The 13,600-nt window shown below is 34.3% G+C and overlaps 1 protein-coding gene and 1 long non-coding RNA gene across 11 annotated transcripts; one reads left to right on the forward strand and one right to left on the reverse strand.

Moving 5' to 3' along the window:
- Positions 1-2,904: 2,904 nt before the first annotated feature.
- Positions 2,905-7,991, reverse strand: LOC110909331. 10 transcript variants are annotated; one of them, XR_004879389.1, is made up of 11 exons: positions 7,840-7,988; positions 7,656-7,687; positions 7,519-7,579; positions 6,987-7,195; positions 6,116-6,489; positions 6,013-6,046; positions 5,883-5,928; positions 5,144-5,278; positions 4,905-5,072; positions 3,647-4,772; positions 2,905-3,545 (listed from the first exon to the last, which is right to left on the reverse strand). It is a non-coding gene; the product is annotated as an uncharacterized LOC110909331 (long non-coding RNA). The 10 variants fall into 10 exon arrangements; XR_004879394.1 differs by having other exon boundaries at positions 2,905-4,091; positions 4,592-4,772; positions 7,840-7,987; XR_004879390.1 differs by having other exon boundaries at positions 2,905-3,759; positions 3,951-4,772; positions 7,840-7,987.
- A 4,443-nt stretch (positions 7,992-12,434) lies between these two features.
- LOC110905860 lies at positions 12,435-12,913 on the forward strand. The gene is made up of 2 exons (XM_022151305.1): positions 12,435-12,574; positions 12,642-12,913. The coding sequence occupies exons 1-2, from the start codon at positions 12,482-12,484 to the stop codon at positions 12,876-12,878; spliced, it is 330 nt and encodes a 109-aa protein (XP_022006997.1). The 5' UTR covers positions 12,435-12,481; the 3' UTR covers positions 12,879-12,913.
- Positions 12,914-13,600: the final 687 nt, after the last annotated feature.

Raw genomic sequence — 13,600 nt, forward strand, 5'->3', positions numbered from 1 at the left:
GAGAATAGTATTAGTACTACCGCTATCTACCAAACATTCATCACCAATAATAGCTCTACTGGAGCTAGCATACATATTTCTTCAGGAAATAAAAATAAATAAAAGTTAATGCAAATGAGTAAAATTAAACATTACAAGAGTTTCAAACCATGGTGATTGTATTGAATATTCTGGAAGAAAAAGATTTGTTTACAATAAAGTAGTATATGTATAGATAAAAGAATAACTGTCAAGCAGTTATTTGGGGTGAGTTACAAGGAGATGTATTTTGTAAATCTGATTTGTAACAAACTAGGTTATCACCCGCGAACTTCGCGGGTAGGAAAATTTACTTTATATTAATCGAAGTATGTCAGAAACTTGTTTTATAATTGTTTTGAATTGAACGTTGTAGTCATTAGGGTTGCGAACAAACTTGTTTTATAATTGTTTTGAATTGAAAGTTGTAGTCATTAGGGTTGCGAGTAAGGTCAGAAACTTTGAGCAAGAACCGGAGGCAGAAAATTGCCTAACTAAATGACCCACGACACAAAAAAAAAACTTTTATTTATTATAACAAATTATTAGAACTTTATTAATATTGTGTCCGTTCTTTATTATAACACTTAACATGTACCAAAAACTAAAAAACTATAATGAATTCTCCAAGGCTTTAACACCACCACCGTTACCAACCTTTGAAACACACAAACACGATACATTTTGATATGCACAATCACATTGGTTGAGTACCACACATATGGGCCAGACAGGTTGAAAGTTGACTGCAGTGCAATCCAAATTTCAAATGCATAGTCTTCAAATCTATTTATTATTGTTATCATATTGTTTACGTAACTATATTTGACCTATTAATTACATATTACGTTTTAAAAGGGATATAAAATGCGTTTAGGTCAACTACGGCTGGTATTCGCAAGTTGACACGAACCCGACATGAACCCGAAAGTGGTATCACACACATGAACCTGAACACAACATGTGTACTCGCAAGTTGACATGAACATGAGCTGTTTTAACCTGGAGAAAATACTACAAATTTTTTGGGTGTTAATACTTTAAAACTCTAATTTTTACATATTGTTTATTATATTTTAAAGCATTTTAGTTTAAAGAGTTAAATACTATTTTCGTCCTTGTGGTTTGCTCACCAAATCGATTTCAATCCAAAAGGATTTTTTGGCCCATTTGTTTCAGTTTTGTATCAAAATTAAACACCCTATTCACGCCATCCGTTGCTGCCATTTACTTCAGCCCTCATGCCCCTCATTTGAGGGGCTTTTTAGTTTTTTTTCACTCTTAACTCTCTTTATTTGAGGCACAAAACAATAGATTTTTCAACCGAACACTGCAGAACACTACATAAAACTGCAGAATTATCCCTCCTAAAGAGCAGAATTTTGATCATTAAAAGAGCAGAATTTCGAGACATAAAAGCGCAGATTTCTGAGCATAAAACAGCAGAATTTTTAAACAAACGCTGCAGAATTTGAGGCATAAAACAACAGATTTTTTCAACCAAACGCTGGAGAAATATGTAAACAATTTTAAGAGATTAGACCTTTTGACGCCAATTAAAATTCTGCAGCGTTTGGTTAAAAATTTTTGTTGTTTTATACTCAAAATTCTGCGCCTTTATGTCTCGAAATTCTTCACTTTAATGGTCAAAATTCTGCACTTAAGTGGTCATAATTTTGCAGTTTTATATCTCAATATTCTGCACTTTTATGCAGCGTTCTGCAGTGTTCGGTTGAAAAATATGTTGTTTTATGCCTCAAATAAAGAGAGTTAAAAGGGGTTTAGAGTGAAAAAGACTAAAAGCCCATCAAATGAGGGGAATGAGGGCTGAAGTAAATGGCAGCAATGGATAGCGTGAATGAGGTGTTTATTTTTTATACAAAACTGAAACAAATGGACCAAAAATGGCCAAAAAATTCTTTCGGATTGAAATCGATTTGTTGAGCAAACCACAAAGACGGAAATATTATTTAACTCTAGCTTAAAATATGAAAATTTATTTTGTAAATTTTATTATCCGACATCCGGAATAAACTTACTAAAAACAAATATAAAAATAAAAAAACAAATAGTCAAAGTTGGATTTTTTCTACCTGGTTCGCGACAATTCGAGGACTGATCATGGCTTTACTGAACTTCCCCGCGCGTCTCGACGGACGTAATATTTGTGGACTTTAGTAAGAAAACCACATGATTAAGGGATATGATAATAATAGTTAATCTTATATACGACACACTAACTTTTTAAAAGTAAAAAAAGTAATATCTTTGGACGATAAGTTTTTTTTGGGTCAAATGAGTTGTGACCTGTTTCGACAGACCATGGATAACTCTCTCATGTAGTTGCAGCTTAAATCAAACTGGTTCAAACATATACTAACAATATTCTTTGTAGGGATGAGGAACTGAGTACCGGTATCGTATTTCCCGAGTACTGATTCGGTACTGACTTTTGACGTTTTTGGTACAGGTTCGGTACCGGTTTTTACCTTCATATACGGTGACAGTACCGGTATCGAACCGTACCGAGTATTTTCGGTACCGGCACCGGTTGGTACCCAAGCTCATCCCTAATTTTTAGTTGGTAAAAATTAGAGGAACCTATAAAGGTGCAGTTGCAAAAAAAAAGTCATAAATCTCTAACCAACAAAATTAGAGGAACCTATAAAGGTGCGCTTTGTCACTTACTCATTTGGGGGCCCTTTTTGTTAGTTTCTTTGTTTAAAATTAGAGGAACCTATAAAGGTTCTCGGTTTGCGTAATCATTTAGGTTCTTTTCAATGAATTTGACAATCGATTTATAATCGAGATTCGTTTGAAACTTTGCAATCTTATTATGCACGAATAAAAAGTTGCATTCTCACAATAGTTTTCTAACAAAAAACCTTGCAGAAAACACAACCAAAATTTGATGAACTGAGAATGAAGACAATAATGTCTTCAGGAACTAAAAAACATAGATGTCAATAGTCAAATATACTTTACATCTCACATGAGCTACTACTCCTACTAACTCAAAATTGTAACCTACTTGACCTCCAAACATATTATGCTAAATTTAAACCCTAAGAACTAATCACCATCAAACGGGTCCTTAATTGTTTTCCTTTCATCTTTGTACACAAACATCATCAAGATCCACCATATGACTCACAATTTTCAAACATAATAAATCAAACACAAAAACCCTCTTACCTGCTTCCTTTTAAACGCATGCATGCTTACTCAACCGCCTTTTGCCTCATCTCTATCACCTTCCTATGAGAATTCGAGTGCAGAGCCGGAACAAAAGTCGTACTTGCAGCCGGGCGGTACTCAGGGTACAGCCGCCCGGACCGGTACCGGACCCCACATGCATTACAAAGTGTTTTAGGGCCCATTGGGCCCTCCCTCTATTATGGGGTTTTGGTTATTTCACAATGAGCAGAAATAATGACACATCAAAGCATTTCAGCGATGCGCGTAGTTGCTTTGCCAATCCATTATCCCCCTCTATTTCTTAATCCACATCACTATTTCTTTCAAGCCTTTTGAGTTAGAAATAATGAACATATCGATCCGCAAATCATACACAATATGTTCACCTCAGATTCACATAGATAGATAGCTTTAGAGAATAAATTCATACACAATTCTTATCGTGCAGAGATTCACTATCAAGTATAATTTACATGTGCCTCTGCCTGCACATCAATTTCTACTAAATCAGCAGCTCCATTTCAATTTCGTTGCTGAGCATTCCTATATATTAGTTTAAAAAGCATATTGTTCAAAAATTTACATATACTAAACCCCTTTACTTAGTTGACTTTGACGATTAAATAAATTTTGACCACCAACGATTCAGATGAAACTAAAAATCAGAAACCTTAATACTTACAAAAGACAGCGAACAAACAAATATGAATAACCTATATCCTAAAAAAACTAACCTTTATCCTGTCTCCAAGAACTCCTATCACCGATCATGTTCACGAAGAGATGCAAGTCTAACAAATCATATGCTTAATTTGCTCATCACATGTCCTCTAGGAGGTGCAAGTATACAACAGACAACAGGTACGAAACAAATTCTACAAAAAATCAGAGTAATGCAATGAACCTCATAGATGAGTAGATATGCCTAGCATAATAAACAGAAAATAAAACCATCTAATAGCCCCCAAATCGATCCCAAGTGAATAGGATGGTAATATTGACTTGATGACAACTGTATTTTTTGGTCAAAATTTTCTCTGAGTTCCATTAAAATCTTAGTGTCTTCAATGATTGCAGACAAAGTAAAGCTTATCTTGAAAATACAGCAGCTCAACACACACAAAACAGTAGAAAAGAGCCTGAAAGGTCGAAAACAACATCTACAGCTAATCTGTCAAAAGCCCCCTAGGTGCGTGTCTAGGCGCCCAGACGCAGCCCAACGCATTTGCATTGCGCCCTGAATGGCGAGCTTTCGAACTCTTAGGCCTGCTTCAGGGCATTTTCTAGCTAAAATGTAAAACAAAGTCCAAATTAAGGCTGGAATCAACCTAAAATAGCTTGGAATCAACCCTCATTATAAAGTTTTAAAATGTACCCAATTCTTGTGGCAGTGTGCCACTAAAGAAGTTATCCCAAATAATAAGTGATTCAAGATTAGGAAGCTTAGCTATCCCTTCAGGAACATTCATGTCGGTGTGGTCTATGTATTATCCTCATCAAATGGGAGACATTAATTTCACTTGAGATGCCGGAACTTTTATCAATTTGTGCTTAGCCTACATGTTACAATATATGCTATTTTACATGTATATTTAACAAAAACATATAAAACGAATACAAAAAATCAAAATAGCAAGATAATAACAAAAAAAGCAAAATAGCAATATAACTATATAGACAAAAGTTACCTCCATCAGTTTACCAATGTCAAACTTGGGTGCCTTTTTAACATCATCTGCGCTTGTGGGAATGTGATTTTTTCTCTCTCTGGAAGATAGATGTTGAAAAGCGGAAACAGTTCTTGATGAGTTTCGCATAGTTTTATAACCTTTTCTCTGACTCCCAACATGTCAAGCCTACAATTAAAAGAGATAAGTGCAAGACAAGAGCATGAAGCTTGAAGTTGAAGCATTAACTCAGAAAAAACCTGCCCTCCCTGAAGTCCTTCATGATATCAAGAAACTCGAGATACTCCTTGGGTGTCAACTTCTCTCTAAGACTCTTAAGACGCTGCTGGGCATCCGAAACTGTCAGAATTTTGCATTCAAGGAGTATCCCAGGGCTTCATAGCACAAAATTAAATGAATAATTAAGTCAAACACATATGTTGTAGAGAATGTTATTATTGATTTACGAATCGAAAGCAAGAACAAAGGAGTGAATTGAAAGATGAAAATGATATGGGTCAGTGAGAGTGAATGAACACACATATATAGCCCTCCAAATCCTTTTATATAGATATGCTCAACCGTTTCTAACGGTAACTACGTAACCAACTAAGACTAACTAACTTTAACCGCCAAACCATAAACAGTGTTAGTTAGTATGATCCGGTCTTAATGCATACATACGAATGTTTCACGAATAATAATATTAATAATTATACTAATAGCGTCTTTAATTTAAGTTTACCAATTGAAACCCTGATTCTTCAAGACTAATTCAACAATCAAGAATCTGAATACTTAAACAACTAAAACACATGAGGATCATACATAAGTTAATCTCTTTTTTTATTATTATACTTTAAATATAAGAGTCAACTTTGATCACTAATTAAATAATTTAAATAATTGAGTTTGAAATTTATAAGAAGAGCCACCGCTAGCACTTGAAAACCTCTGCAGAAACTAAAATATTGTATCTGAAAGTGATTCAAGGCTTACAATCCATGTATATCGGTAGGAAGATGGTTGGGGCCATGCTTCAACCCTGTTGAAAAAAATCAAAGTAATCAAATAAACTAATGACTATTAAGAATCAAAAGCCGGAAAAAGAGGGAGAAAACAAACACACCTGTAGACCGATCACCGTCACCTGTCGTCATTTTCTGAAAATGAAAATGAAAATAATTAGCATATGAGAGTTCTGAGGTTTACTGTAAAATATGTACTGATACCTTTTGAAATCTGAATGTATCACGTTGGCTGACCTTGGCCTTGACCTCGACTTTGACCTGGCTCTACACAAACCCCAGCCACTCATTCCTTGTTGGAGGCGACAGTTAGGTCCTCAGCACACCACCGTCGCGTCGTCTTACCAAGCACATCCTCGTACTCACTTACAACCACTTTTGGATACCTTCAAACGCCCGCTAATCGTTATCAGTTGCTTCTTCGTGTTCACCTTAATTGTAGTCGTGAAAGAGAATAGTGAGGGAGCACAAGGGAAGCTTTTGAAATTTGAAATGAAATTAGGTTGCACCGACCAAATCAGAGCCTGGTGTTTTAAAACAACTTTCAACACCATGTGATTGCAATGTTGGTACCATACCTGAAATGATAAGAGAGGGACAACAACATTAGAAAACATGACAAATACAAAACAGTTCTATCTAATGCACAGAAATAACACAAAATTGGACCCTTCAATGATTCTATAAACTCAGTGAACTATATATCCTCATGCTTCCACATAAAAAAAACATCATTCATCAAGTCCAAAACAAAAATAAAGAATAGATTAGACCAACAATATAAAAAACAAAAACAAAATACATGAGTTCGATTAAACAATATATGTATCAGATATTTTTAACCAGAATAACAAAAAAATCCTCATTTGACATATTCATAAGGCAAATGTGTCACGATTGTAATGCATAATAATAGATATTCAACCTAAAACACTAAAAATTTTAAATATACAATCAAACTGTAACACCAAAAAACTTTTTTACAAAAACATAAAACTTCAAGATTCAAGGAACCCATGATGTAAAATCACAATAATTTCAAAATTTAACTTCAAGAATGTGGATTATTTCATACCTATGATGAAAGGCATGGTCACTATACCTCCTTTCTTTTCATCAAAAGCGGTCTTTTACAGCATAATTCTTCTACTTGCTCCTCCATTTTCTTTTCACTGGCATGACAAAGAACGTGGGAGTTTTCCCTTAATATACCAGTGCGAGTTAGAATATACCGCTCGTCGAAGCAAAAGAAGCAAATTGAGTAGTGGCGAAACCCCAAAATTCCTAAAATACAATAAATCCTATTGAACACAACTTTCTGAAATAAAATACACACAAAATAAGATGAAAAATTAGGTACTTCTCAGATATTATACATCACATGTATCATATCGGCCATTGTCATGGGTCAAAAGTCATAAAATCTCTTAATGTTCAGTACTTTTATATACCGCAATGTGGTTACCATTATTTTTCAACTTTCAGTCAAAACTTGACTAATAAAAATCAACTATCTCCACAACTAATACATGATCAATTACACAAGTTATGATACAATCCGATAGAAGTGCAATCAATACGATACAAAACTAAAAGTGAAAAACTACCTCAAAACTCTCTGATTCCTCCGATTTCTGCAATTTCGGCACCGGTGAGTAATCTAAAACCCTAAAATTGAGAAAAAAAAGGAATAAGTAATAGATATGCGATGAATCGGAATATGCAAAATGCGGTTGAAACGTACCAGACTGGCAGAAGGTTGCGAACAAATGAAGTCTAATTGAATGAGGAACAAATAAGAAATGGATTAATCTACTTTTATAACAAATCAGAGATAGAAATCGAAAGAGAGTTGTGTTAGGGTTTCCCACGCATATAATAATTTTATATAACAAATTAGAGATAGAAATCGAAAGGCTTTAACTTACCTTGAAAATAATCATCAGAAGGTAGATGTGGTGCCGTCGAATGTGGGAAGAAGAGTGGCGGTTGATGAATATGAGAATGAAGAACGGAACTTGCACTCGTTTGAGCTAGGGTTTTGAGAGAGAGGGAAGAGAGAAACTGAAAGCAAATAATTGAGATCCAAAATTATATAATGGATCCGATTTTGTTTATTGGGTGACCCGAAGGAATACGGATCCCGCGTCCAGAAGCATTCTTTGTAGATTTAGAATTTTGTATAATGGATTCCCTCCTAAACTCAAAAAAATGAGTTGCCACATCAGCAAAATTGTCCCAAATCCAATGCCACCTAGCCCAAATCACATCTCATTTATATATATATAGATATAGATAAAATATTTCTGAAGTTTTTTTTATTTATTTATTATTTTTTTAATGGCTAATTTTATTACCTTTAAATACTTACACCTCACAAGAATTGAACCTTATCTCCCCATAAAAAATGATTTCTCTTGACCATTAAGCAATAGTCTAAGTGGCAAATATTTCATAAGTAGACTTTGCTAACTTAAGCGTAAGTTTTAAATGATTCTGTTTGGATTTTTCTTTTTTTCTTTTTTTTTGTGACATCAAAACTTACCCAAAGTCACCTTTGACTTTGCATTAATAAAAAATCTAGTTTTAAGGTTTTCTGATTTTGATACTCGGTCAAATCACAATTTAAAAAAAAAACGTTTCGTTTTCTTTTTCTTTAAAAATCGTTTCTGGCCTTTCAGTGTTGCCATCAAAGAAAACAAATATAATTTTCTTTGTTAAAATGTTTCTAACTTTCGACTGCTACCGTCAGTCACAAAGGAACAACATTGTTGTTTTGTTTTTATATTTTAAAATATTTCTGTTTTGACTACCCATCAAAATGCAAGGCAATTTTGACTTTACAAAAGTCAAATTCTTTAGCAACGATGATTCTGTTGAAGTCTTTTCAAAAAAATTCGAATGAATTTAGAATCTTAATCAATTCTTAATCTTCCTTTTTTTATAATAAAGATTCTGTTTGAAAACTTTCACAAACTTTCGAATCATTCTGCAAGTAACAGTGATCGGAAATTTGATCACAGTTTTTCGCGCCAAAACGGTTTAATACGAATCAAAGAAACAACACAAAAATTATAATGTGAAGGTGTTTTAGATAACCTATTTGTGTTGATTCTGTCCAAAGATGTTGACTAAAAATCGAATAACCTTCAATTGTTGTTCTGAACGATGATTTAAAGATACGATTTTCCGGCGCCAAAATTCTTAAACATGGGTGAACAATTACAGTTTCACCGGAGTAACCCTACCGGTGATTTGAATCAAATAACTCCTTTGATTCTTTTCGTCCTTAATGTCTGAACAACAACAATCAAGTAAACCCTTGATTGATTCAATCAAAAATCCAAAATTTTCAACTTTTATAAGAAACAGGGGATTCTTATAAAATGTTTTCCGGTGATGGTTTGTATATCCCGTACAAAACTGTCCTTCTTTATAATCAAGAGTGATCAAATAAATCCTTTAATTACTTTGATTTCAATTGGAATCGTACGGTTCAGTTTCGTAAGAACACTTCGAAGAACAAGGATTGCAAGACTTCAATCGGATATGTCCTCCGATTGTCGATTTAGGTTCAGGGATAATTAAAACGGGATAAATGATCGTAACATGGGTTCTCTTCTTCACAATCGATATCGAATCACACACTCGGTATCTTTTCGGTTCTTCACTCTCATACCAATTTGTTGGAGATCGAGAGAGAGAGAGAGAGAGAGTTTTGTATGAAATATAAAATGCATTCTAAAATCCAAATCGAAACAGATAACATATAATTATGTGCAACACATATTAGAGATTGTGATGATGCGTATTAGGATAAAGTGTGATGAACAGAGAATTGTACGAAAAAGCAAACCAAGTACGTATGCATCTCCGGCGAAGAACAAACGTTGCAGATGGCTTGTAAATCCCAGTGTAGAGGCCATCGTGCTGATAACGTGATAAGAAATTAATAGGGAATTGAATTGTAAATTTTGGAAGCCATTCTCATTTCATCATTCCATACAATAATATACATTCATGTGTAACTGACAAAACGGTTATGATGGGAGTTACACATTCATGTGTAACTGACAAAACGGTTATGGTGGGAGTTATGTATATGAGTATATCTGATTTTATAATAGTAAGATTAATATTCTATTTTGTTAAATACAATCTTAGCCATTAAAAAAATTAATATTAATTAAACACTGAAATAAATAACTGATTTTGATAAAGTGTTGGAAGTGAACAAAATCAACAAATACGTCTAAGTTCATGGAAATGAAAATAATCAGAGAAGGGACTAAAATGGCGAGTTAAATGTCATTTTAGTTCATGAGGTTTGAACCATTTTACCAGTTTAGTTTAAAGGTTTCATTTTTCTCATGTGGGTCCAAAAAGGTTTCACCGTTGCCATTTTAGTCCACTGGGTTAACTTCATCCATTTTTTCTGCTGCAATTCGGTCATTTTATATGGCCGAATTGCCCTTCTAGTTAACAAAATTACATGAAAAATGACCGAATTGCCCTCCCCGTCGGTGATTCTCAAGTGATCAAATGTGCGGCCGTAGTGCTTGATTTTACAACATGGCATCACCCGAGTTCCGTTCTACTTCACAATCCTCAACAATCATTCTTTATACTTCTTCGCATTATCCAACAATTCTCTGGTTTCGTCAGCGTCACCTTAAGGGGACGACTGTAATTTTTTTTATAGGTGACACTCGGGATTTTCGCGTACCGTATCGAACCAGACACCATACTTGTCCACTGGTCAAGACGATCGGACCAAATTTAAGAAACCGATAACATTGTAACTAATTTAACAAAAATATGAAAAACAATGTTACAGTTTAATTAAGACATAGAATAGAAAAAAATAAACGAAACAAATTAATATAAAATTTGTGTATACACATGAAAAAATAATTTTAATAAATAGTTATTACTAAGATTAATAATCGATTTGGTTTTATACAATACTAGTATTAAGCCCCATGCGTTGCAGCGGTTGTCATAAAACTGTGTTAAGTAGTAGCAATACTATACCATTGTCAGCGACCACCAACATCGGAAAAGCTCGTAAAAACAAAATAAATAAAAACGGGAAAAAATAATGCTGGGTGAAAAGCAGACGTAAAATCTTTGAATCACGCACGCTCGTTGCTGATAAATTAAACCGAAACGTAAAACATAGAAAAAAATAACTAAGTCCATCCAGGACCCGCGTGTTGGACAAACTTGTCAAACACTGAAAAATAGATCTGACGCGACGGGTTAGTCAAACAGGAAAAAATATACGGAAAAATGTTGAACTCCACACGCACGTTGCGGTGCGTTAACTCACAAAATTTAGAGCAAAACCAAAAAACTTGGGAAAGATGAAAATTATGATAGACCAAAATTAAAAATAAAAAAGAGTTGGGATTAAATTGCAAAAGATGAAAAACTTTAGGTTAAAAGTAAAAAAACAAAGGGTCTAAATTGCAAAATTGAAGTTATTTATTAATTTTATATAAAGATAAAGATAAAAATAAGTGATATCTATATATTGGTTATTAACTAATATTAATATTAAAAGAAATTTATTAAACAAATTTAAATAAAATTTTTGAGGTTGATGGAGAGAATGCCATATGACATTATTTAGAGTCTTTTATTATAAGTTAGATTAGCCGTTAAAAAACTAAAATTAATAAAAACAGTAAAAATAAATAAAGTGATTATGATAAGGTGTTGGAAGTGAACAAAATCAACAAATATGTCTAAGTTCATAGAAATGAAAATACACATAGAATTCAAAATAAAGACTCTTCCAAAATCTCTTAGCTCTTGTCCCTTTGCTTCAATATCACCGATAACACCCAACATTCCCGCTGGTGACTCCCGAGTCATCAAATGTGCGGCTAAAATGCTCGATTTTACAACTTGGCATTGCCGCAGTTTCGTTCTTCCGGTTCACAATCCTCATCAAACATTCTTTATACTTCTTCGCATTCTCCAATAATTCTTCGGTTTCGTTATCGTCTCCTTAAGGGAACGATTACATTTTTTATGGGGGAACTTGGGATTTTCACGTAGCTATTACACTAATTTTTGTAAGGAAGGCGACTACCCCCCACCTCCACATACCTATTACATTCTTTATACTTCTTCGCACTCTTTATACAACCATGTTTTTAATAAAATATATATTAGTTAGCAGTGGCGAACCCCCCAAAAAAAATTATGTGGCGGAAAATTTTAGGGATCTTTTGCCTATCGCTATATAATTTTTTTTGGAAAAATTACAAGTTTTGTCCTTTATCTTTATAGTACTTTACAGGCGGTGTCCTTTTTTTTCAAATGTTGACAGGCGGTGTCCTTTAGTAGGTATTTTGTTACAAGTTTTGTCCTTTCTACCCAACCTGGTTAAAAAACTCAGTTAATTTGTGGCACATGATAAGCACATGAGGGTAATTATGTCTTTTCCACCCATCACTTCATTTCTCCCTTTTATAACCACCAGAAACCCTAGTTTCTTACCTCTGCAGCAAAAAGTCTTCAACTTTTAGGGCTTTCTCTATGTGATCTTGGCGATTAAGCATGGTTATCTGCCAATGTGGGAAAGAGGCTGTGATCGTAACATCATGGACTAGCAAGAACCCTGGTCGTCGATTTTATGCATGCCCTGAACCGGTAAGCACTCTGGATTTTAATTGATTGTGATGTAGATCGTTAATACATGTTATGGTGTGTAATATAGGGGAGAAATTGTCGATTTATTGGCTGGTACGATCAGAAAAGGTGTCAAAGATGCATCGATATCATACCTGGTTTGCTAAGGAGGAAGAACGCATTGGAAGAATCTAACAAGTTGCTTAATCAGGCCAACATAGTTGTTGAAGGAAAACTTAAAGAAAGTGAAGCAAAAGCTATAAAATTGAAGAAGATTTTGGTTCTAAGTTGGGTCTTGTTCATAGTTTATGTGTTGTTTGTTTAAGTGCAGTAGTTTTTAATCCTGATGTAAGGACATTATGTAATGTATGTTGTTTTTTGTGTTAATGAAATACAAAGGTATTATGTACTGATGTAAGGACATAATGAATGTCGAAAACATTACGACCATGTCGAAAACATACATAACCAATGTCGAAAACATTACGACGAATGTCGAAAACATTACGACCAACTTCATTACCAAAGTGCAATGACCAAAACTAAACGACCAATTACCAAAACATAACGACCACATGAAAAATATCATAAACCACATCAATAAGCATTACAATTACATGTTCAAAATGCTGTATCAGTTTGCATAATGGTGCATCAGTTTGCATACATAACCATACCACCAAAACATAACGACCATTACATGTTCAAAATACATAAAGTGTAACCTTGCAAACATGTTCAAAAACACCCAAAACGTGTAACCTTGCAAACATAAAGCCTAGTCTATCAAGCCTTTCCATCCTTTGCAGCCTTCACACCCTTGGCAGCCTTAACACCCTTGGCAGCCTTCACACCCTTGCCAGCCTTCGAACTTCCAGCCTTGACACTTGTTCCAGCCATCGTACTTTTCCCCTTGCAGGTCCTGGAGTTGTGCCCTATCTGCTTACATTTGCTACATGCTCCTTGAGTGTGTATTTTTGTCAAACTTCCGGACTGTGTCATGTCTTCAATTTCAGCCGCAGACTTCTTCCTTAACTTCTTTGGTCT

Source organism: Helianthus annuus, chromosome 14 (assembly GCF_002127325.2).
Source record: "Helianthus annuus cultivar XRQ/B chromosome 14, HanXRQr2.0-SUNRISE, whole genome shotgun sequence".
NCBI classification, from domain to species: Eukaryota; Viridiplantae; Streptophyta; class Magnoliopsida; order Asterales; family Asteraceae; genus Helianthus; species Helianthus annuus.

Coding starts and splice junctions, on each gene's coding strand:
- LOC110905860 (XM_022151305.1), top strand. CDS start 12,482: ATGGTTATCTGCCAATGTGGGAAAGAGGCTGTGATCGTAACATCATGG. Junction 12,575..12,641: donor TTTATGCATGCCCTGAACCG/GTAAGCACTCTG, acceptor TGTGTAATATAG/GGGAGAAATTGTCGATTTAT.